This window comes from Jaculus jaculus, chromosome 1 (assembly GCF_020740685.1).
Source record: "Jaculus jaculus isolate mJacJac1 chromosome 1, mJacJac1.mat.Y.cur, whole genome shotgun sequence".
NCBI classification, from domain to species: Eukaryota; Metazoa; Chordata; class Mammalia; order Rodentia; family Dipodidae; genus Jaculus; species Jaculus jaculus.
In genome coordinates, this window is record NC_059102.1 from 37,290,859 (window position 1) to 37,316,028 (window position 25,170).

Sequence of the window (25,170 nt, forward strand, 5' to 3'; positions counted from 1 at the left end):
TATCTCTTTCTACTTTTATGGTGTGAACAGGTGGTCAATACACATACTCCAGGAAAGAAGATTTGGCTGGAAGGTGTGGTGACCACTTCAGCTGGAGGGACAGACAATCTATCAGATTCCTATGCTGCAGGATTCTTGTAAGTAACCAGCAGTGTCGCTCCCAGGGACTGTTGGGAAAGGCCAGTGAAACTGCAACATGATCACTGATGATTCTGTCCACTGCAGGGTTCATTTCTTGTTGACAGTTCACCATCTGTTCACCTGTGAATATATTTAACCATTTAACAAATAGTGACTAGTTCCTTCTCCAGATATTAATATGTCAGACACAGGGATTAGAGCAGATGTAGAAAGGGAGGAGGAGTAATAGTAATGGTAATATAACAACAGCCAAAAAACAATTTAGTAAGGGTGTAAGCCCCAGCCACAGAACAACATTCATTTTCTCTTTTAATTTTTATTATAGTTCTGGGAGTTAAGTAAGAATAAGGCATGGTTTTGCCCTCCAGAAGCATGATTGAAGGAACTAGTATAAGAGGTAACTGCATTTTAAAGTTACCGGAAACAAATGCTATAATAATAATAATTCCTTTAAGTATCTATGGGACTTACCATATGCCAAGGACTGTCTGAAATGCTTTACATATATTTAATAATTTATAACCAATGAAATTAGTCCCACTGCTCTTTTAATAAGCCAGTGAGATAAATGCTATTATCCTCACATTACACATAATGAAACTGGAAGTTGAAGTTGAAGTAAGTTATCAAGGTCACTCATTTCTTTAGTGGCAAGGATTGGTCTTGAACCCAGGCAGTCTGCTCCCTCCATAGAGCCTTTTGACTACTACAATAGACCACTTCTCTCTGCCTTACATGGTTAGTAATAGATATGCAAAGGGTTTCCTAGCAAAAAAAGCATTTGAGTGGAGAGTGGTGGTAATGATGGGGAATGTTTAAGACCAAAGAAATGAAGGCAAACACATAGCAGCAGGCAATGATTACTATGACTAATAACTTATTATCTGCAGGGATAGGATGAGGACTGAGACTAGGGAGAAGGTTTACTACCAAATCATGGAAGGTCGTGAAACCAAGGTAGAGGAAATGAGGCCTTAATCTGTGCTTACACCAAGCCACTGAAGATTTTAAAGGAGATACACTCTGACAAATGTTTTAAAACTTTGACCTTAGTAGTTTTATGTAATATTATAAATTTGAGAGCTGTACTATAGTTGTCTGGAGAATGACTCAAGCCAGAATTTAGGGCCTCTGCCTGCCCTCCCAATGTCATGTATCAGGACAAATTTCTAATAGCCATGGACTAACTAAATTACTTTTTCTGCTGTAGTCCTTCAGCCCTGCCTTTATGGCTTAGCAATGTCCTCCTAAGAAGTGCAGCTTTGCCCTCAGTTTTTGTGTTTTGCTAACAGCTGCTCCTAACTATACAGATGCAATTCTTCTCCATTGAGACAGCTTCTTTAATAAATTTGTGAAGGACAAATAACATGAGCTAAGTAGATTGATTGCCTTTTCAGAATGAAGATTGTCAAGTGCATATGAAGATAATGAGTCTCTGTTGTCATGGTGTACTTTGGGTCTTCCATGTTTGAATCTTCAGCATTAACATTGAGTAGCACAGAAGATTCCAATAAACATGGTTCAAATGAATGAAATGGAGTGAAACAGCATTTAATGTAATGTTGCTGAGAGTCTTCTCTCAAAAATATGCTCCAACTATGAGCCTTGTCACAAGAGTGAGGAGCCAGGTTGGCAGCCAGTACTACAAAGGGGCCCTTGGAATCAGCCCAGGAATGGCTTTTGCTTAGCTATCACCGAACAACTTCTTTGAGGTCCAACAAGCAACCCAGTTGTGCTGAGTATTTTAATGAGCATGCTTCCTTTTAGGGAATGATGTGAAATGAAAAATACTACAGACCTTTCTGGAGGCAGCTGATATATAGACCTGCCTTTGCATGAACATCAGCCAAACAGCCAAAGATCTCTCATTTATTTTGTAGATAAACATAGTTGTTTATAGTTGGGCTGTAGTTCAGATTCTCAACACTTGGTTGACAGAGATCAGATAAATATGGTTTGTTCTGCTCCTGGTCTTAGCTCTTATCACCTTGTCATCTACTCCATCTCAACTGCACTGGCAACACATAGCAATGTTCTGAGTTCTTAAAGGGGCTTGAATTGCTTCCCCCCAAAAAAGGGGAAGCATTCTAGTAAGCTCTATGGAGCTAACAACCAAGTGTAAGCTGGCATTTTCTCAGGGACTTTTCAGTCTTTCACATAACATGTCTGGGGCACATGCAAATGCATGCATAAATCAGAACCTAAGACTCATGGGTAGTGCTTTGAGATTTTTCTGCACAGTGCAAATACACCTTGGCTTGCTTCTGTGTCTCTAGCACATAGCAGCATCTGGAACATAATAGATATTTAATAAACATTGATGGAATTGAAGATAGTTATGGAGGTAGCATACTTGGTGGGATACACTATTTATTTTGTGGACGTTCTCTACCTGAGAATAGCAGGTAGTAGGACATGCTGATTGATATCAAAGAAGGAAGGTGAAGATAACTTCAGTAGTAACCATTCTACTCTTAGAAACACGAGACTGAAAGCCATTAGTTAGCAGTGGTACTGGCCATAGTAAAATTTGAATGCTACAAATTCTGAATGGGTTACAGTGATGTGGGGTTTGGGAAGTAGGATATATATTTTTTCCCTCTCTTTTTGGAATTTCTACAAAATTGTCCATATGCTAGCAAAAATCAGGTTTGTTAATTAAAATGTATTTGGTGGGTATATATTCTGTATAAATTACTATGCCAGCTTAAGTAGAAGCCAAGAATAAGAATTTGATAGTGATCCTATAAATTTATATGCACCCATATTTACATGCCCAGTACTTTATCCCAAGACTTATATGGGCACACAGACATTACATATTTATCTTCAATGCTCAGAGTAATATGCAATATAGTTGATTAGTGTTATTTATATAGGCTCTTTAGACATATAAAAAAATCAAGATACAGTCATAGGTGCTAGGGAGATTGCCCAATGGTTAAAAACACTTACATGTAAAGCATGTTAGGCAAGTGTTCAATTTTCCACTATGTACATAAAATCAGATACACAGTATGTCTAGAGTTTGTTTACAGCAGCAGCAAGAGGCCCTGGCATACCCCTTCTATATAAATAAATAAATAAATAAACAAACAAACAAACAAATATTTTTTAAAGAAATATAGCCCTGTGTTGCTATACAGATGATGCTAATTGGAGAACTTCACAGATATGTGATTGTGCATTTACTCATCATTTTTTTCTGTCTTCATTAAACAAGAATAGGGAAACAAGGTAAAAATCTTTATTTATTTAAATACTTATGAGGCTGTGGAGATAGCTCAATTGGGACCTGAGTTTGACTCCCAGAACTTGTATTTTAAAAACACTGTGTATAGTGGTGTTCATTTTTAATCCTCGTCTGGAGAGGCAGAAGATGGATCCCTGGGGCCTACTGGTCACCCAGTCTTGCCTACTTGGCAAGTTGCAGGCCAATAAGAAACCCTGACTCAAAAAACATGGACAACACTTGAGGAATGATACCCAAAATTGTCCTCTAGTCTCTAAACATGCATGCACACATGTGCATACATACACACATATACATAACAATGAAAATACTTGTTTGTGCTTTTTAAATATAAGAACACTGATTTAGGGAACCCTTTTCAGAATTCATGTAATAGTTCCATCATAGGACATCCTTTGGCAATTCATTTATTACTATGCACTTATATTAAAGGAAAACAAAACCTGGTATCCTGATTTCACAGGGTTGTCAGATTAATAAAATAATAAAGGCAAATCACCTAGCCATATGATGTTCCAAAAGTAATTTCAGTTCTGTGGGTCACAATACCCCAATCTGATCAAAAACAAGCACAACAAAATTTCTACTATATGATACTCAGATTTTCCTTTTGCTTTGCAACTTTTGTTTTTGTATTTAGCTTTGCTTTTGTTTTGTTTTATTAACTTTAATTGTCAGTGAATGCATACATTTTTATGAGAATGAAATAAAATTATAAATGTGAAAAAGAATGAAAATGTGAACAATATTTATTTATAATATGAGAATTAGCAATGCTGTTTATTCCAGTAAGAAAAAAACATAATTCTTGTACAAGTCACGGGTTTCAAGAACCATATGGTTTTAGATTTGGGAAATCATAACTATGCATAATTTTTCCCATGTGCTGAATGGTGATTCTCAAAGTTCCTAAAAGTCTAATTTTATCCAGATAAATTTCACGACAAAGAGTGCTGAGCACCTATAATATACCAGGAACTGCACTTGGTGTTTAGGGTATGGCTTTGAATTCTTTGTGCTAAATGACCTCACAACCAATGGGGAAAGCTGGAGAGAGTAGCGACTGCTGGCCTCAAGCTAGCAAAGGGCATGAGCAAGTGTTACGGGAAAGACAGAAGAATGCACTGCTGTAGGTTAGAGCATCTGAATTTAGAAGAAACCTAATTTGAAAATGAACAGATGGGTAGAAATCTGCCAAATGAAAAGATGTGAGTTTCAGGAGGAAAGGTAGGAAATTTTAAGCATAACTTGGAGAACTTTTATAGGGAAGAAATATGATATGACTTACACTTCATAACAATCACTATAGCACTCAGGCAGGTACAAGAAAGCATGGTATATGGATATATGGGCTACTCAAGAGTAGTTTTGTAAGGCTTAGAGCCTATATTGGATGAGGATCAAGGTGAGAGTTGAGATGATAGCTTCAGAAGTGTATATACAGAATGAGAGAAAAAATAAATGCTTAAATTGTTGAATTAATTAATGCATAAATTACAAAGGTAGAGCTAGCAGTGCATGTTGGAAGAAGCAAAAAGGCAGGATTTCTTTTTAAATGACTGACATACCCTGAAAAGTGAGTGTTTTTCATAATGAGATATAATTGTGTGACCGAGGCAGGTCTTTCATTGCAACACATGTGTGATGTTAGTATACTTACATCCATGAATAGTTCATTGTAGTGCTAAAGGAAATTATTATTACATTTCATGGCCCAAGGTTATATGTAGGATAGAGTCCTATGGAAGGTACCTGTGCAAATACCAAGTATAAGCAAAGGAGTTTGGGAATTGAATGTATAGTGTGTCATCCTCTATGTGGCCAGAGAGGGCAGCATGAGGCTTCTAAGTGGATAAAATATTTGTTAGCACTCTAGAAATAAAAGATAATAACCAACAATAACATTATAAACAACCCAATTGTCTTTACTCTTCCAGACTTCAGTATCTGTCCTGATAAAATATATTGGATTTGATGATCTTTGAACTCTGACAGATACAGACACGGATGCAGGTCTAGTGGTGGAGGGTTAGTGCTTATTTGTATTTTGGTATTTTGTAGATTACTATCTACAAAAATAACTCTTGTCATATGTCATTTAAGAAATATACTGATGTACCTTTTGTTTCTCTGCTTTTAGATGGCTGAACACTTTAGGAATGCTAGCCAATCAGGGCATTGATGTAGTGATACGACACTCATTTTTTGACCATGGATACAATCATCTGGTGGACCAGAATTTTAACCCATTACCAGTAAGTGTGGGATAAAGATTCCCAACTCTTTTTATATATCATTTGGTTCTTTTGATCATGCCTTTTTTCACACTAGGAGAATTTTGCTATTGCCAATTAATTTTATAAATCTGACAACAGAAGCATTCTTGTCTTTATTTCCTTGAAACATTTCACAGGCTTTTGGCTTCAACATACACACATACATACAAATACACATATATACATATCTATACTGGTCTGCATAGATATGTTCAGACATTTGTTAAATATATATATATACACACACACATATATATGACTATTATTTAGCAAACCTTGTGCAACTGAGATTCTGCATCTATTTGTGGCCTGTTTGAACTCTGCTTGAGAGTGAATTTTTCCAGATTGTTTTCTTTTAATGCTAATAGGAGACATTAGTTAATGTCAAATGCAGCATGTTGAAAGCAGATGGGGTAGTGTTAACTGAGATTAGATACAGTAGAGCCCAACTCTTAGGGAATGGCTAAAATGTACTTGGAGTTAGCTATTGACCCCTGTATGACAATGAGATTTGCCCTGAGCACCAAATTCTCTAGAAAAGTGAAGAGAAAGGCAAAGTATCAAAAATAGAGTTATTGGTTTACCTAGGAACCTAATCTTAATTAATCCAGAAAAGTCAATGTTTTTCAGAATTCTCCTGTAGGTTATTATTATATACAGATATGGTCCTGATAGAGGGTCAGACTCTTGTTATCAACTTGTGGGGAGGGTTTCAGAGATGGAATTACCCTTTGAGGTGATCTAGTTCTGTCTCATTTAACAGGAGTACTCAGATGGGACAGGTAAGGAGAAATGGAGAGTCAACCCTAGATCCTGATCCTGTTAATGGCCTGCAGTTCTTCCTACAGAATTACTACTGCCTTAGAGTACATGGAAATAAACCCAAACTGTAACAGTGTATTCACCTACCATTTTCTCTCCTTTGCCCATTTCTAACCCACTCTCTCTGCCTTGAAGCCAGGAGGCCTTCAAGCACAGAATGGATGGAAGTGAAGAAGGGAGGAGTCATGTCAAAAGCACAAATTGGTGTTTATTGTGAGTAGTATGAACAGCCATTGGAGAACTTTTATAAGGAAGAAATATGATATAACTTACACTTCATAACAATCACTATAGCATAATCAATGCATCAACTATTAGTTGCCACTTTTTTGAGGTAGGGTCTCACTTTAGCCCAGGCTGAACTCATTCTGTAGTCCCAGGCTAGCCTCAAACTCACAGTGATCTACCTAGTGCTGGGATTAAAAGGGTGTGCCACAACACCCACCTTAGTTACCACTTTTAATAATGCAGATAAAGCTTAACAAGTTACAGACCACTTTTTAAGGACAATTTTCATATATTTACATAATGTATTTTGTTCACTCTCCATTCTCATCACTCCATTGTTCTACCTTCATGTTCCTTCCATTGAAAGCCTTTCTTCCCTCTAACTAATCTCTTTTATTTTGACATCATTCTTCTTTTTTCTGTTTCCTTTATCATCAGTGATTACATGTTGAGGTCATATATACAAAGGCCATCAGGAATCTAGCACTTTCTAAAGCACTCCTTTCCATTCTTTGGTTCTTATGTTCCTTCTGCCACCTCTTCTGCAATGTTCCTGAGCCTTAGTGAGTGGCATAGAAGTGTCTCATTTAATGCTGAGTATTTAACTTCTTTTCAGCATTTTGATGAGTTTTGAGTATACCCAGTAGTCACTGCCATCTGCAAAAGAAGCTTCTCTGTACAGCTGATCTTTATATGGTGATCTTTTTATATGGTGCATAAGCAATGCCGCCAGACTCTTTTCTTATTCCTCCCTCTCTTCATCTCTCATTTCTTCTTCCTTCTTCATTCAAGTTTCATTTATTCTTCTTGATTGTATCCCGTGTTCTTATTGCTCTGCCTGACAATGGCCCATTATCCTGAATCCCCAAAGAAAAGGTCCCTATGCAATGTGCTGAGAAACAGCAATAAACATACAAGATAATTGTAGTTGTCAGAACTGCTCTGAAGAAAGCCTGGTGAAATAAATATAACTTTAACCCACTTTACTGAAGAAGACCTAAAGTTGTAGAAAGTTACTAAGTAAATATCCAAGGCCAGAACTCCTAGGGTTTTTCAGTTCTAAATTCTACTTTCTTTTCACAGTGTCACATTGTTTATTCTAGTGTCTTGCAGTGTTGGTTTAGACAGTTTTGTAGTGGCCTGAGGCAAAATCCACTTTAGAATTTAGTATGGAGATAACTAGGCCTGTTGGGAAATTGGAGTGAAAAATATAGCCAGAAGATGGCAGTCTTTTGAGGACTAGAGGCCTCATTTCTAGAGCTGTACAGCCTAGAGACCTTATCAGTCCTCTGTGTACCCTTCCTTGCATGGCTACATTCAAATTAAAGACACAGTCCTCATGGCTTTCTCCTCCCCAGGTGAGAGTCACTGGTAATGGGTTCCTTTAAAACACTGGCACAAGAGCTGGACAGATGGCTTAGTGGTTAAGCACTTGCCTGTGAAGCCTAAGGACCCTGGTTCGAGGCTCGGTTCCCCAGGTCCCACATTAGCCAGATGCACAAGGGGGGCACATGTGTCTGGAGTTTGTTTGCAGTGGCTGGAAGCCCTGGCGTGCCCATTCTTGCTATCTGCCTCTTTCTATTCCTCTCTCTCTCTCTCTCTCTCTCTCTCTCTCTCTCTCTCTCTCACACACACTTTCTTTTTTAAAAGAAAAAAAGTCTTTAAGAAAACACTGGCACAAAAGACCTCAGTTGATACATTGTGGCAGTAGAGCTCACTGAAATCTTTAAGAAGCTAAAACAAATGCCACTGATTTCATACAAAGGCTCAAGTGAATTGAGCAGCTGAATTTCTGGAAACTCCAAGCCAAAATAGAGTCCTTAAATAATAATAATTTTAGAAAAGAGCTGGAGAGATGGCTTAGTAGTCAAGGCATTTCCCTCAGTTTGATTCCCCAAGACCCATGTAAGCCAGATGCACAAAGTGATACATGTGTCTAGAATTCATTTGCAGTGGCTGGAGGCCCTGATGTGCCCATTCTTCCCTTCTCTCCCTCTGTCTCTCCTCTTTCTTTCTCACTCTCTCAAGTAAATATATAAATAAGTTTAAAATAAATAAATAAAAGAATACTTATGTAAAAAACACTTAAAAAGATAGCAGGCTTTCTCTTCTATCTTCCCTTGTGCTAATAAATTTTGCACCTCATAAGTAGAAAATTTGGCAGCTAGAAGAGTGTTCCCTAAGTCTTCCCTGAAGAAGAATTTATAGGGCCAGATTAAGGCACCAATCTCCTTGACATTTCCAGGAGGCCCCTACCATGGGAAAGAGAGATAGCCCTGGGAATTACATTGGCTACCACATCAGAGAGTTTTGCAATTAATAAATAAACTGCCAATAGAAACTTGTGGGTATTACATTTGTGGATAAAACTTCAGGAGAGTTTGTTAATAGCTTAGGGGACTGGTGAAATGTGTTTTGATTTTCTCCAGGAAAAGCCAGTACTCCTGTTCATTAAATATAGCTCACTACATTTCAGAAAAGGATCTTATTAGCAAGTACCATCTTGTTTTTGTTTTTGTTAGTGCTTTTGGTTTTGGAGCCTCTGAGCATTAAGTCTTTTCAAACCATAGCCAAAATTATTCCTGTCCCTGAGCAGTCAGTTTACTGGCATTCCAGCTGAGCTCTGGCAGGGCCATTCCAAGAGTATCAATATAAGGTAACAGAAATAATGAGATAGCCCTTTAAAAAAAAGAAGAAAAAAATCATCAGTCAGGAGATAGGGGAAGGGAGGATAGAGCATAGAAAATGTTTACGTTCATGAAACTACTCTGGATGACACTAAATACAGTGAATGCTATACATTCACCTAAAACTATAGGAGGGACAATACCACAGGTGAATATATTGCAAGCTATGGACTTTCCATGTCAATGATGTAGGTTCACCATGCATAAAAACATGTCACTCTGGGGCTGGAGAGATGGCTTAGCAGTTAAACACTTGCCTGTGAAGCCTAAGGATCCCGGTTTGAGGCTCAATTCCCCAGGACCCACGTAAGCCAGTTGCGCAAGGCAGCACACGCGTCTGGAGTTTGTTTGCGGTGGCTGGAGGCCCTGGCGTGCCCATTCTCTCTCTCTTTCTGTCTGCCTCTTTCTCTCTCTGTCAGTCTCAAATAAATAAATAAAAATAAAAATAAACAAAAAATTAAAAAGAAAAGAAACAAAAACATGTACACTTCACTCTGTTGGGGGACGTTGATGACGAAGGGGACCGGGAGTGTGTGGAAGGGGGCCAGTAGAACTTCTCCGCATCCTCCACTCCATTTCCCTTGGACTGAAAACTTCTGTCTTAAAGATAAGTCCTAAAGTAGACAGAGACAAACAGACAAAGACAGAGAGAGAGGGAACAGAGACAGAGAGAAGAGTTAGTTCCTTTTCCCTCATCCTGTCCTACTCAGAAAACATTTTTCAATAGTTTTCAATTTCATCTCCTGTTCTTCATGGTTTTCTTCTCCAAAAAAGTGCCAGCTCTCCTGTTGTGAAACTTCCCTTCTCCTGGGATGATATTTTAGTTCAGCCGTACTTCATCACTCAACTCCCACCCTTTTTCCCTGACCCCCCTTGCCATTGGGAATGAGGAGATGTGTGAGTCTCCACAGCAAGTCAGTCAAGAGCTCCCTTGGGAGTAGGCAATGCTTGTGCAGAAGAGATCTGCACATTTGGTGGACATAGTCCAGACCCCACCAACCATGGGTACTTCTCAGAGAAGGTTTTGGAATTTAGCTTGTTGCTTTTTTTAAGAGCTTGATTTACCGAGCTTTCAGGGAAAGGAATGGTGAATTACTAGTCAACATCTTCTTAGCTCCCACACCATGCTAGCTAAAGGACTTGTCATACAAATATAATTCATGAAAAACAAACATTTACCCATCAAATATCTGTCTCCGTGTTATGCATTCTAGGATTATGCTGATAAATAAGACATTCTGATCCCTCCATCTGCAGAGCAAATAATCTGGCATGTGTGTTTGATAACAATTTAGTCCTTTTTATAGCAAGATAAATAATGACATCATATTGTCTGACATTTACATTGGATATAGTTGTACATATATATGTATTTGCTGTCAGCATTCCTTTTTTGCTTACTATCCTTGTACAGTAATAATAAACATTCAATTTAGCCCAATGCACATCCAATGTGCTGTCTTTATACATTGTTATGGAATATAATCACAAATCATAGATTGGAGCACTACTTAGTAATCTATAGTGAAATTAAACCTATGGTTTAAGTTCCCATTGCAACATGTTTGGAGTCAAACCATCACAAATGACATTCAGCCTTTTTAAAAGAAAATGTTTATTTTTATTTATTTAAGAGTGAGAAAGAGAGAGAGAGAGAGAATAGGGACATCAGGACCTCCAGCCCCTACAAATGAACTCCAGATGCATGTGCCACCTTGTGCATCTTACTTATGTGGGTCCTGGGGAATCAAGCCTCAAACAGGGATCCTTAGGCTTCACAGGCAAGTGCTTAACCACTAAGCCATCTCTCCTGTTCCCAGCCTATGTCACTCAGCCTATAACAAGGTCCTAGGACAAGTCCTATCATTGATCCCCTTCAAAAGCTTAGTGACAGTACTTCTTGTGTTCTGTATAATCATGGTGAGGACACAGAATCACAATAAAGTTATCCTTTTCTTCAGGAGTATATACCCATATCCCCTTGATGCTGTGTTGATGTGAGACATACACTGCCTAATTAGAAAGCATTGTAGGAAGCAGCAAAAGTCCAGAATTATGACAAGATTTACAGGTCCTAACTCTGCCATTAGCTACATGTGTGTCTTTGAATTCTCATTTCCTATTTATTAAGTTGGAATAAAATTGTTTCCCCTATATGCCCCCAAAAGTCTTTGTCAGTATCCTTGAGAAAACCATTTGTAAAAGTAATATTCTGATTTTACTTATATGTAAATATAGAAAATTATTGGAGAGGAACTATATTTAAATGCTAAATGTGGCTTTCTTTGGGGCAAGGGAAATATAGGCAATTATTTTCTTCATTGTGGACTTTTTGTATATAAAATTGATTTAATCAACAATAATGCTTTTATGACTTGAAAAAAATATTATTTTAAAAGAAAAACTGGCCAGGTGTGGTGGCTCATGCCTTTAATCTCAGCATTTGGGAGGCAGAGGTAGGAGGATTGCCATGAGTTCAAGGCCACTCTGAGACTACATAGTGAATTCCAGGTCAGTCTGAGCTAGAGTGAAACCCTACCTCAAAAAACTAAAAGAAAAAAAGAAAAAGAAAGAAAAACAGTATATCGAGAGTTGTGCACTTTAAATAACCAAATGAGTACATATCTTACTTATCATTCATGTTTAATTCATTAACAAGCACTAATGACACTCATCCCTGAGCTGGATGCTATGTTGAACACCATAGGTTCTGTCTGTTCTCAAGGAATTCATGGCACAGTTGAGGAGACAAATCAGTTAGCAGGCACTATTACAGAAGCACTTTAAAAGGATGGAAGAGGGGCACAGAATCAAGACTGGTGGAGAGCAACATGGGACATCCATGATGGCTTTCTAGGTAAGACAGTGCCTGAGTGGGAACCAGAAAAAGTGGCAAGTTAGCCATGGAAAGGTAAATTTAGATCTGGGGAGGATCTTCTAAGCACAGGCAATAAAACATGAAAAGATAAGGATCATTTATTTTTCAGTGGGTAGTGGTAAATGAATTATGAATAATTATTTAGCAAAGCTTTTCCCATTGCTGTTCTGTGGCCACACAGGGTGTGTGAGGATTCCAAAACAACAAACCTGGAGGTGGTATGGCAGGGAGGTACAAAACCCAGCCAAACTATTCTGTGACGTGTCTCTTGGTGTACCCTTTTTGTTCTTTCTTGTCTTTCCCGTGGGAGCCATCAGGAAGATGAAAGAAGTGGAGTGTACCTGTTTAGCAGTAGCTGTGATGTGAAACCCAATCCTGTCATTAGGGGCCATGACAAAGACTTCTCCATGTGCAGCCGTCCTTTGTGGAGCTAGCAGCTGCTGAGAGAAGGGCAGTGTTGGCTGCAGGATCAATCACTGAGAATCGGGTTGGTTCCATCACTGACTGTAGCTCCGGGCTACATGCCCAGTAAACAGGACTTGCTTCTTTTCTCTTCTGTGCCTCTCAGCCCTGGCTGCTCAGACCAGAAAATATGTTCTGCACTAAGTGACCAGACAAGCAGACTTGTACCCCAATGCCTTTACATACAAACTTCTCTGGTGATGTTACTACCAGCTCTTTATCTTTTACCTATTCACCAGCCTGAGAAGTGTGTACAGTATGTCAGCAACACACCTAGTGGTTTTAACAGCTCACCCCTTTGGAAAGTAGCAAGAGTGGACCTATTGTCAGAATGTAGTACCATAATATTCTCATTACATGAGTCTTCATTTCCTCTGTGCTGGGCTTGGCAAACATTTGAAAGCATTGCTTGGAAGCACTGACTTTGAGATCAGAATGATCCACATTTTAAACCCAGTTCTACCTTTTATGACCTACATGTCCTTGGAATTACTAATGAACCTCAATGAATGTTATTTTCCTCTCTCACAAGCTGGAGATAAGAATAGCATCTACTTTTACTTTAGAGGGGTATTGGAAAGGGTTAATGAGCTAATGCATATGTATCTTTTATCCTGTCATAAGTACACAAAAATGTTAATTATTCTTATTTATAGTTATTTTTTGAAGGCAAAATTATATAAGTCACAATTATTAGAAATAACTTGAGCTTGATTATAGAAAGAATATGTATTTGAGCATTTATATAGATATATGGAAATCAATTCAAATAATAATGACTAAAATATGAAAAGTACATTCTTTTGTAAAATTTAAATTGCTAGAAAATTAGAATAAAAAATGAAAGCTGTGGTTCCTGCACTTGAGAGGCATTAACTGCAAATGGTTAAAGGCAAACTAAAAATTGCATTTTATCTCCCTCCAGAGAAGATGGCGCTAGCCTTTCCCAATGAAAGCAGTTAAAGGGATGACCAGGCTGCAGTACTAGCTTCTACACCTTCACCTGCAATACTAGCTTCTACACCTTCAACCCGTATTTATAAATGGACCACTGAGGCCTAGAAAGCATGATTTGTCACATCAAAGTGCTAATGACAGCATATTATGTGAATCACTAAGAAGCAACAATTGAAAAGCTCACTCTGCCATCAGCCATTTGTATTGTTCCAGGATTGCAATACTGATAGATCAAAGCTATAGCAAATTGTGTAGTAACCTAAGTAAATCAGGGAAAAGAAGCAATCTCAATGTTAGTGTACCTGAGTTGAGGAGGATGGCATTCCATCATTGAGCAACCTGCAGATGAGGAGGAACTCTGGATGGAGAAGACTGAACCTCACCCAACTTGGTCAGCTCATCCAGACCACTAAAACTTATCTAAAACTAATCAATCAGGAAACAAGGGAGGCAGGAAACAAAAGATATATCTATATCTATATCTATATCTATATCTATATCTATATCTATATCTATATCTATATCTATATCTATATCTATATCTATATATCTATCTATCTATCTATCTATCTATCTATCTATCTATATATATATATATATATATAGAGAGAGAGAGAGAGAGAGAGAGAGAGAGAGAGAGAGAAAGGAGACTTTTGGTGGGTTAAAAGGCCTTTCTGTGAGTGCCATAATAAGACAGATTTAAGGTTATTTTATTTTAGATATTGTATCTGGAGGCATGAAAGGCATAGTGGTTCTGGTTATGATCTTTAGTAACCAACAAAGAAGCCTCTGATTTGTGACTATGAGTATGAAAGATAATTTGATTTTTCTCATTCTGTTATGTTTTCATTGCTATTTGTTTAAATAAAAAGTCTTTTTAGAAATAGAATGGCCCTAGATTCTAGGAAAGAAAGGTAATTAAAGAAATAGAAAGAGAGCAAGTAAATATAAGTTCTGTTTTTAAATTCCTATTTAAATGTACTCCACAATTTACAAATTTTCAAAAATATGTTAGTAATTAGGTACCTTGTCAGTAACTTAAAATTACTAACAACATCTGTTTGTTTCATCTCTGATTTGTTTTTAAGTGTGGAAAGAAGTGAATAGATCACACTATATTCACTACTCTAAATTTGACTCTGGACAGTCTACCAACTATCTACTCTGCATCCATTTCCCTCATCTCAATATCAAATTACTCTTCTGCATAAACACAGTGGATTGCAAGTCTGTCTGTATGCTGCAGTTACCTTAGGATCCTTTGAGAAGTAACTCTTTCCAGACCCCAGACCCAGAGATTCTGACCCATTGGGGCCACAGAAGACTCAGGTGTTGATATTTTTTAATTCCACAGGTGATTCTGATATCTAGCCAAAAACAAAAACCAGTGAGATAGAGACTTCCATGTACCCTGTCAATTATATATTGCCTCTTCTGTACTCAAATTTTGCTTCAGTTATTGAGATATTAACAAAATATATAGTACTGTATAACTGTCTGTTATGTGCTCGTCATTTTTAATGTCATAAGAAGTGCAGGTGAAGAATTAAGACAAGATTCACTAGATGGTTACAAAGTAGAAGAAAGACTACCACTAAGTAGGTAAACTAACACAATTCATTACAAAATTCAAATGCTGTATGAGAAACTACAGGTTAGCAAAGCTGAGTAGTGAGGGGAGACCTTTTAAGAAAGTGGGGTGGGGTCAGCATAAAATTGCAGCTATTCTATGAGAGCTGTGATTAATTTGAGAATGATCCAACAATCCTCTAGATATATAGGGCTATAAAAATATATATTGCATCTCTTGTTATCCTTGCTACCTTTAAGACTTAACCAGTGCTGTGCCTTCCCTTTCTCCTCTGGAACCACTTGGAACAGGTTAGGGAGGTAGTTGAAGGAGTAACTCAGTAGGTCTCCTACTTTTTGTGAATGCCTGTACCACATGTCCTACTACACCCTACATGTGACTATTAATCAGGAGAGTCAAGTCCCCTCTTGATGTTCTGAGCACTCACAACACCAGCCTGTAAAACACTGACACAGTATATATCCAGCAGTGAAAATTGCACAGGACATGGGAGTATTTCAAAGGGCCTTGCAACTAATGTCCCTTTTGCTTTATTTTCCCTGCTGGGATCCCTGCCCAAATTTTATCAGTTGATTGACTTGGGCACCTTTATCCAACAGAGCATAGAAATTTGAGCTCTGCCTCCCCAGTTTCCCAGCATAATACTTTTTTTTCCTTTTTTTTTATTAGTTATGTACACAGTGTGTATACAACCATGTTGGTATCACCATTAGCCTCCTCTTTGTCCCCCCCCCCCCTCCACAGGGACCCTCTTCATTGGGGAATGTGTGTGGTGCATTGTGGGATTAACCATCACTTATGGGTAAGAGGCAATGTCTCTGTGCATAATGTCCCAACATGGGGCTCTAACGGTCTTTCTGCCCTTTCTTCTGCAAATTTCCCTGAGCAACTACTTTTAATCCTTTGTAGCAATAGAGAAAACTAGGGTAGAGAGAAACAGAATCAAAGAGGCAAAGCTGAAGCACTGACATTAGTTTTTCTTTTAATAATAGTGATATTGAGATATAATTCATGTATTGCAAAGTTCACATTTTAAGGCTGTACAGTAAATCAGTTTTAGCATATTCATAGAAATATGCAGTCATCACTACCTGAGGTGGAACACCATGCCTGCTTTCAGCTATTCCACATTCTCCCTTTCCAGAGGCCCTGGAACTCATTAATCCTATGGATCTCTTGCTACAGATTTTTCTTCTCTGGACATTCTATATAAATGTAATTGTGGCCTTTGTATGTGGCTTCTTTCACTTAGCACAATGATTCAAGGTTCATCTATATCATAGCATGTACCAGTACTTCATTACACTCATTTCTGAGTAATATTCAATTATATGGGTATGACACATTTTGTTTATTCATGTTTATAGGTATTAGAACTAGTTCTCATATTTGGCTGTCATAACAAGTGCTCAACTGAACATTGATGTACAATGTGTAGTGTATAGTTTCATTTCCATTGAGTATAAACCTAGTGCTATGATTTGAACAAAGTTATCCCTACAAACTTCCTGCTCATATTTAATCTTTGGTGAAACAGTATTAAATATATAGCCTTTAGGTATTTGATTAAGTTACAAAGACTGTTTCATCATAAATAAGGTTAGTATCCCTTTATATAAGAGCACAGAGTTAGAGGGAGGATGCTCTCTTTTCTCTCCATCACTTTCCACCATGTGAGGACAAACTATTCCTGCTCTCTAGGTGGTGCAGCAACAGGACACTATATTGAAAGCAGAGAGAAGCCCTATCAGACTTCAGCATTGTCAATGCCCTGATCTTGGACATCCTAACCTCAAGAACCATAACCTTACAAGCTATACAACCTCAGATACTTTCCTATAGCAGTGCAGCCTAAGATATTGATAAATGGAACTATTGGGTCATATGAAAAGTCTTTATTTAAATCTTTGAATAATTGCAAAAATGTTTTTCAAGCACTTTTATCATTTTATTTTCTGGCCAGAAATGTATGAGGGTTCTAACTAAACTTGCTATTTTATGCCTTCTAATAATAGACATCTTAGGAGGAGAGACATGATATCTTGTTTTGGTTTTGATTTATTGTTTCATAGTGACTAATGATATTGGACACGTTTCCATGTGCTTGTTAGCCATTTATGAATCTTCTTTAGAGAAATGATTATTTAATTTGTTTTCCATTTTTTTTTAAGTTTTTTGGTTCATTTTTTATTTATTTATTTGAGAGCGACAGACATAGAGAGAAAGACACATAGAGGGAGAGAGAGAGAATGGGCGCGCCAGGGCTTCCAGCCACTGCAAACAAACTCCAGACGCGTGCGCCCCCTTGTGCATCTGGCTAACGTGGGACCTGGGGAACCGAGCCTCCAACTGGGGTCCTTAGGCTTCACAGGCAAGCACTTAACCGCTAAGCCATCTCTCCAGCCCTTGTTTTCCATTTTTATTAATTATGAACATTACTCTATTGTATATTGGTCATATTCCCAATGGATTATACTCCTATATGCCCTTATATCCCTTCTTCTCTGCCCTGATTCCACAGATAACCCTCCTCAGTGGGGTTATCACTAGTCACTGTAGGGACACAAATGTACCAGTCAGTTTCTGGGAGGTGAGGGGAGACAATGCCTCAGAATACTCCTTCCAACCCTGTGGCTCTTCCACAGTGTTCACTCAGCCTCGATGGGTGTGTTGTAAGTCTCTTTTAATGTTGAGCTCTCTGTATCCTCTGAATTTCAGCTTTGGTGAGTGTTAAGTCACCCTAGTGTTTACCCTCATCTCCTTGGAGGAGGTTGTCAGGCTACCAGTGAGACTAGCACTAGTGTTTAAATTGCAACTTCCTTTGTAATATCTCTTGGGCCCTGCTTATTTGCCATGTTTAAAGAGCAGTTAGAGAATTTAAGGGACATTTATTTGTTCTTGACATCTAGGAGTCCTCATTAATACAAGCCCCATATCAGGTAAATTATTTACAAACATATCTGTAACTTAGTATATTGTCTTCATTTTTAAAATACCTCATTTCAGAACAAAACTAAAAAGAAAGTACAGAGATTTTTCCACATATGCCCTGCTATCAATAACCTCTATTATCAACTCCACTAGAATGAACAACCTGTTCCAGTTGTTAAGTCTGCACTGACACATCTCAATCACCCAGAACTATAGATAAAATAGAATGCACTTAGGCTTGTAATTGATAGGTTGGACAAATGTATAAAGACATGTATCCATTAGTTTAGTTAAATATATAATATCTTTACTGCGTTAAAATCCCTCTATTTATTCTTTCCCCTTAACATACCCTGGTAAACAAAGATATTTTTTACTGTTTCTACAATTTTACCTGTTCCAAAATATTTCATAATTGGAATCGTTTGGTGTAGAGTCCTTTCAAATTGGCTTCTTTCCCTTAGTGATATGCATTTAGGTTTCCCAATGTCTGTGCATAACTTGATAGCTCATTTCTTTTTTAATACCAAATTATAATTCCATTGTCAGAATGTACCAGTTTATGTGCCCAGTAACCTACTGAAGAGCATCCCAATTGCTTCCAAGCTTTGGTAATTATGATTAAAGTTGCCATAAATCTACATGTATAGAAATTTGTATGGCCATAAATTTTCAACCCATTTCACTAGATATAAAATCACACAATTGCTAGATCACATGATAATGGTGTGCTTAGTTTTGTAAGAAACCATCAAATTGTCTTCCAAAGTGGCTGTATTCCCACCAGCAGCAATGAGATTTTCTGTTTTACACATCCTTGTTAGAATTTAGTGATCCAGATATTGATTATTCGAATACTGTGGAATGACATTCCATTATTATTTTTATTTGCACATCCCTAAAGACATCTGGCATAGAATATTTCTCATATACACATGTTATCTGCATATTCTCTTTGGTGAGACATCTGGTAAAGTCACCAATGCTTGGGTTCTTATTGAATTTAAGAATTTGCTGTATCTTGCCAGGCGTGGTGGTGCACGCCTTTAATCCTAGCACTTGTGAGGTAGAAATAGGAAGATCACTGTGAGGGTGAGGCCACCCTAAGAATACAGAGTGAATTCAAGGTCAGCCTGGGCTAGAATGAGGCCTTACCTCAAAAAGAAAAAAAAAAATTGCTCTATCTTTTAGATAATAGTCCTGTATCAGAAGTAACCTCTGTATGTATTTTTCTCCCATTCTGTGACACCCCCCTTATCTTAACATTCTTTTGCAGAGCATAAGTTTTTACTTTTAATAAAGTTTAGCTCATCAGTTATGGATTGTGCCTTTCATATTATAATTAAAAACTCTTTATCATACCCAAAGTCATCTAAATTTTGTCTTATGTTACCTTTTAAGAGGTTTATACTTTTGCATTTTAGATTTAGGACTGTAATTCATTTTGTGTTATTTTTGTATAAGATTTGTGTCCAGATTCAATTTTTTTGCATTTGTAACTATCCACCTGCTCCAACACCACTTATTGAAAAAGATATCTTACTCCATATGTTTGTTTCCTGTATTCCCTTATCAAAGATGTTGATTGTATTTATGAGGTTCTATGTCTGGGCCCTGTGTTCCATTTCATTGATCAGTTTGTCTATTCTTTCACCAATACTAATCTGTCTTAGTTATAGTAAGTTGGGCAGTGTCTATCTTCTAACATTGTTGCTCTTCAGCATTGTTTCAACCTGGTCTTTCATCTATCCATATAAAATTTATGATAAGTTTATAGATATCCACAAAATAATTTACTGAAATAATAATTAGGATTTCATTCAATATGGAGATCAAATTGGAAGAACTAAGATCTTGACATTATTGATCTTCCTGTCTATAAGTATGGAGTCTTTCTCTATTTAGCTCTTCTTTGATTCTTTTCATTAAACTCTTTTCTCTAATAGACTATATGTGTTTTTATATATATACATATATATATATATAGAGAGAGAGAGAGAGAGACATATTTATATAGACATATATATGTGTGTATATATAATTATATTCATACAGAACTATTTTATTTGGTGGTGCTATTGTAAAAAATATTGTTTTTAATTTCAAATTCCTCTTGTTAATTGCTAGTATAGAGGAAAGCAATTGCGTTTTACACATTAACTATGCATCCCAAAACTCTGCTTTGTAAGCCCAGGTAAGTATTAGTAAATCTAGGGATTTGATTCATTTGGATTTTTCCATAGATAATCATTGTATTTGAAAGCAAAGATAATTTTATATCTTCGTTTCCCATTTATATGTCTTTTCTTATTGCCTTAGCCAGGATTTGCAGTATGATGCTGAAAATGAGTGGTGAGAAAAGATATCCTCAAATTGTTCTAAATCTGAGTCAGAAGACTTCTAGTCTCTCACCACATGATTGTTTTTGTACAAATTATCCAGGTGAAGTTCCCCTCTGTTCCTGGTTTACTATTTTTGTCATATACAAGTGTTGTATTTTTGTTGTATTTTGTCACATGCTTTTTGTTATTTACTGAAATTTATCTTTTTGAACTGTGGGTGTGTAAAGATAACATTATCTCATAGAATAACCTGGTATTTCCTCTTCTTGTATACTTTCTTTCTTAAATATTGAATAGAAATTACCAGGAATTGACCTGGGCCTGGAGCTTTCTGTTTTGAATGGTGATTAATTATTGGGTGTAATTCTTTAAAAGACTTGGGCCCTTTCAAATTGTCCATTTATTTCTGTGTATATTTTGGTAGGTTGTGTCTGTCAAGAAACTGATTTGTGAGCAGATTATATACTAGTAAACACTGAATCATTCAAAACAATTCTTAACTCTAACTTTAATGACAACTGGGTAGGTAGTGATACCCCCTCTTGAATTTCTGATATTTGTAATTTATAGACTAATTCTTTGTTTTTCTTACTTAACTTTGCTTATTGATGTTCTTGATCTTTTCAAATAACTAACTAACCCTAAGTTAAATCAAGAGGAGATTAGCCACTTAAATATACCTATAACAAGTATGGAGATCCAAGAGCTATCAAAAGTCTCCCAACTTAGAAAAGCTGAGGTCCAGATGGAATCACTGATGAATTTTACCAGACCTTCATGGAAGAACTAATTCCAATGCTTCTTAAAATTTTCCATGAAACAGAAAAGAAAGGAATCCTACCAAACTCTTTCTACGAAGCCAGCATCACCCTGATACCAAAACCAAAGACAGAACAAAAAAGAAAATTACAGACCAATCTCCCTCATGAACATAGATGCAAAAATTCTCAACAAAATATTGGCAAAGGGAAAACAAAAATATATCAGAAAGATCATTTACCCTGACCAAGTAGGCTTTATCCCAGAGATTCAGGGATGGTTCAACATATGCAAATTGATAAATGCAATACATTATATAAATGGACTGAAGAACAAATATCACATGATCATTTCATTAGATGTAGAGAAAGAATTTGACAAAATCCGACATCCCTTCATTATAAAAGTCCTAAAGAGACTGGGAATAGAAGGAACATATCTCAATATAATACAGGCTATCTATGACAAGCCTACAGCCAGCATATTACTAAATGGGGAAAAACTTGAAGTTTGTCCACTAAAATTGGGAACAAGACAAGGGTGCCTGCTGTCCTCATTTTTATTTAATATAGTGCAGACGTCTTAGCCATAGCAATAAGGCAAGAGACACACATAAAAGGGATAAAAATTGGAAAGGAAGAGATCAAGTTATCATTATTTGCCAATGACATGATTCTATACATAAAGGACCCTAATGACTCTACCAGCAAAATGTTAGAGCTGATAAACACCTATAGCCATGTAGTGGGATAAAAAATAAATACACATAAATCAGTAGCCTTCTTACATGCTAACAACAAACACATAGAGGATGGAGTCAGAGAAACACCGCCATTCACAATTGCCTCAAAATAAACAAACAAACAAATAAATAAATAAATAAAGTACCTTGGAATAAACCTAACCAAGGAAATGAAGGAGCTCTACAATGAAAACTGTAAACCAATCAAGTGAGAAATTGCAAAAGACACTATGAAATGGAAAGACATCACTTGATCTTGGATTGGAAGAATCAATATTGTGAAAATGGCAATCTTACCAAATGCAATCTGCACATTTAATGCAATCCCTATCAAAACCCAATGGTATTCTTCATAGAAATAGAAAAACAATCCAAAAATTCCTTTGGAGCACACAAAAAAACCTTGAATATCTGAAACAACTTTGAGCATCAAAAATAAGGATGGTGGTATCACCATGCCTGATTTTAACCTAGATTACAGAACCATAGTAACAAAAACAGTATGGTACTGGCACAAAAACAGACATGGAACAGAATAGAGGACCCAGATGTAAGTCTATGTAGCTATAGCCACCTGATCTTCAACAATGATGCAAAAATTACTCATTGGAGAAAAGACAGCCTCTTCAGCAAATGGTGCTAGGAAAACTGTATATGTATCTATAGAAGGATAAAAATAGATCCATATCTCTCTCCATGCACAAGAATTAAGTCCAAATGGATCAACGACCTTAATATCAGAGCTGAAACTCTGAAACTGCTAAAGTAAACATATGGGTCCTGGCAAAGACTTTCTGAATACAACCCCAATTACACAGGAAATAAAACCACAGATCAACCACTGGGACCTCATGAAATTACAAAGCTTTTGTACAGCAAAGGACACTGTGGATAGAGCAAAGAGGCAACCTAAAGAATTGGAGAAAATCTTTGCCAGCTATACATCTGACAGAGGATTAATATCTAGGATATACAAAGAACTCAAAAATTAAATAAAAAATCAAACAGCCCAATTAAAAAATGGGCCATGGAACTAGAGAGTTCTCAAAGGAAGAAATACAGATGGCATATGTCTGAAAATATATTCTACATCCTAGTCATCAGGGAAATGCAGATTAAAAACATTGAGATTCCATATCACTCCTGTCAAATTGGCTACCATCATGAAAACAAATGACCATAAATGCCAGTGAGGTTACAGAAAAAGAGGAACCCTTCTATACTGTTGGTGGCAATACAATCTGGTCCAGCCATGTGGAAATCAGTGTGGAGTTTCCTGAGACAGCTAAAAATAGATCTACCATATGACCCAGCACTCCTAGGCATATATCCTAGGGACTCATCTCACTACCTTAGAGATATTTGATCAACCATGTTTATTGCCGCTCTATTCACAATAACTAGGAAATGGAACCAGCCTAGATGTCCCTCAACTGATGAGTGGATAATGAAGATATGGCACATTTATACAATGGAGTTCTACTCAACATTAAAGAAAAATGAAGTTATGAAATTTGCAGGAAAACAGATGTATATGGAAAGGATTATACTTAAGTGAGGTAGCCCAGGCCTAGAAAGCCAAACATTACATTTTCTCTCTCATATATTGATCCTAGCTACAAATTATTGGACTTATATGTGAGTAGGAATAAAACCCAACAGCAGAGGCCAGTAAGCTAAAAAGGAGATGCAAAGGGAATAAATAGGGAGGGAGAGGGGCTTAATAGGGTAGTATTGTATATATGTAAGTAGAAGAACAGATTAATGGGGATGAAAAGGCCTAAGTGAGGTCAGGGAAAGAGATTAAGTAAAGGAAAGGTGGAGGGAGGGCTAATCAAAATCGAAGAGGATATAAATAAGTCATATGGAAACCTACTTTTTTGGACAATGGAACAATCAAGCCATAGATTGTTACTAGAAAATTTTCAGTACCAGAGATGGGATACCTTTCAGTGGGTTGTTGGCCAGGGAGATCCCTGATACCTACCAAAACATTACAGGCCATTGCCAAGGCCCTTCATTTCCCACCAGGAAGAGATGGTAAAACCCAATTGCTGAAGACTGCACATACTTGGGCTGCAAGGCCACTAAGAAATCCTGTTAAAGTGGAGCTGAAAACCTCACCCATGTAGACTAGCTGACAGAAAGCTGTAAAAAGCTATATTGCATACAGTTCAATGGGAGAGAGAGAAATCATCAGTGAAGATAAGTGGACACTGCAAGCCTTAAATTTGGCCAGGCAGGCCAAATGAGCCAATGGGTGCAATAGTGGGATGTCTGTTGTAGGGAAAACCAACTGCCCTCTAATTGGACTGGAGGCCCACTCCATGGGAGTTAATACATCCCTGATACTAAAAGCCTACAGCAGGGGTAGTCATGAGCCCTAGGGATGTAACATCTGCTAATTCCTGGCTAAATGTATATACTATGATCACCAAACTTCCCAGTAAGCACTTCTCTTAATGTTCATTCCCATATATTCACACTACTCTCACTCTTGGTTAGAAATCCTTCTCTTTTCAGATGGCAGAAACCTTGGGATGACTCAAAAGGCACTATGGTCCTGAGAAGAAGTGACAGAGGAGTGCTCAGCACTGAAATATTTCTATCACACCTTCCAAGGCTCAGGGTCCATTTCAGAAGAGGTGGTGGAATAGCCAAAGGAAGGATAGGACCCCTTACAACGTGTTCTTCCAGGCACAAAATGGCCTGGATATCCATTACCTCACAATGCCTGAAGACCCTCATAACAGGAGGAAAAGATAGTGACATCAAAATAAAAGAGACTAATTGAGATGTGGAGGAGTTTCAAAGGAGAAACTTGGAGGGGGGAGGGAATTACCATGGGATATTATTTACAATTATGGCAGTTGTCAATAAATAAATAAATAAGAAAATGTGCATTCTCTCACTGTTGGATAGTCTATAGATATAAATTATATTAAGTTGACTAATGGTAATGTTGATTCCAACTGTGTACTTACTGATTTTCAGCCTTCTCTGTCTAATTCTCATAGAAGGATGGTGAAAAGTCTCCAGCTATGATAATGAATTTACTTATTTTTCCTTTTAGTTCTATTAGTTTTGACTTGCATAGTTTG

At 37.2% G+C, this 25,170-nt stretch overlaps 1 protein-coding gene across 2 annotated transcripts in view; it reads left to right on the forward strand.

Moving 5' to 3' along the window:
- Nucleotides 1–25,170, forward strand: part of Hpse2 (heparanase 2 (inactive)) — an 814,466-nt gene that overhangs the window by 635,408 nt on the left and 153,888 nt on the right. For both annotated transcript variants that reach the window (XM_004669882.2, XM_045142106.1), the window contains exons 8-9: nt 31–137; nt 5,535–5,649. In XM_004669882.2, coding sequence (XP_004669939.1) covers nt 31–137; nt 5,535–5,649 — 222 coding nt within the window. The remainder of the gene's footprint in view (nt 1–30; nt 138–5,534; nt 5,650–25,170) is intronic.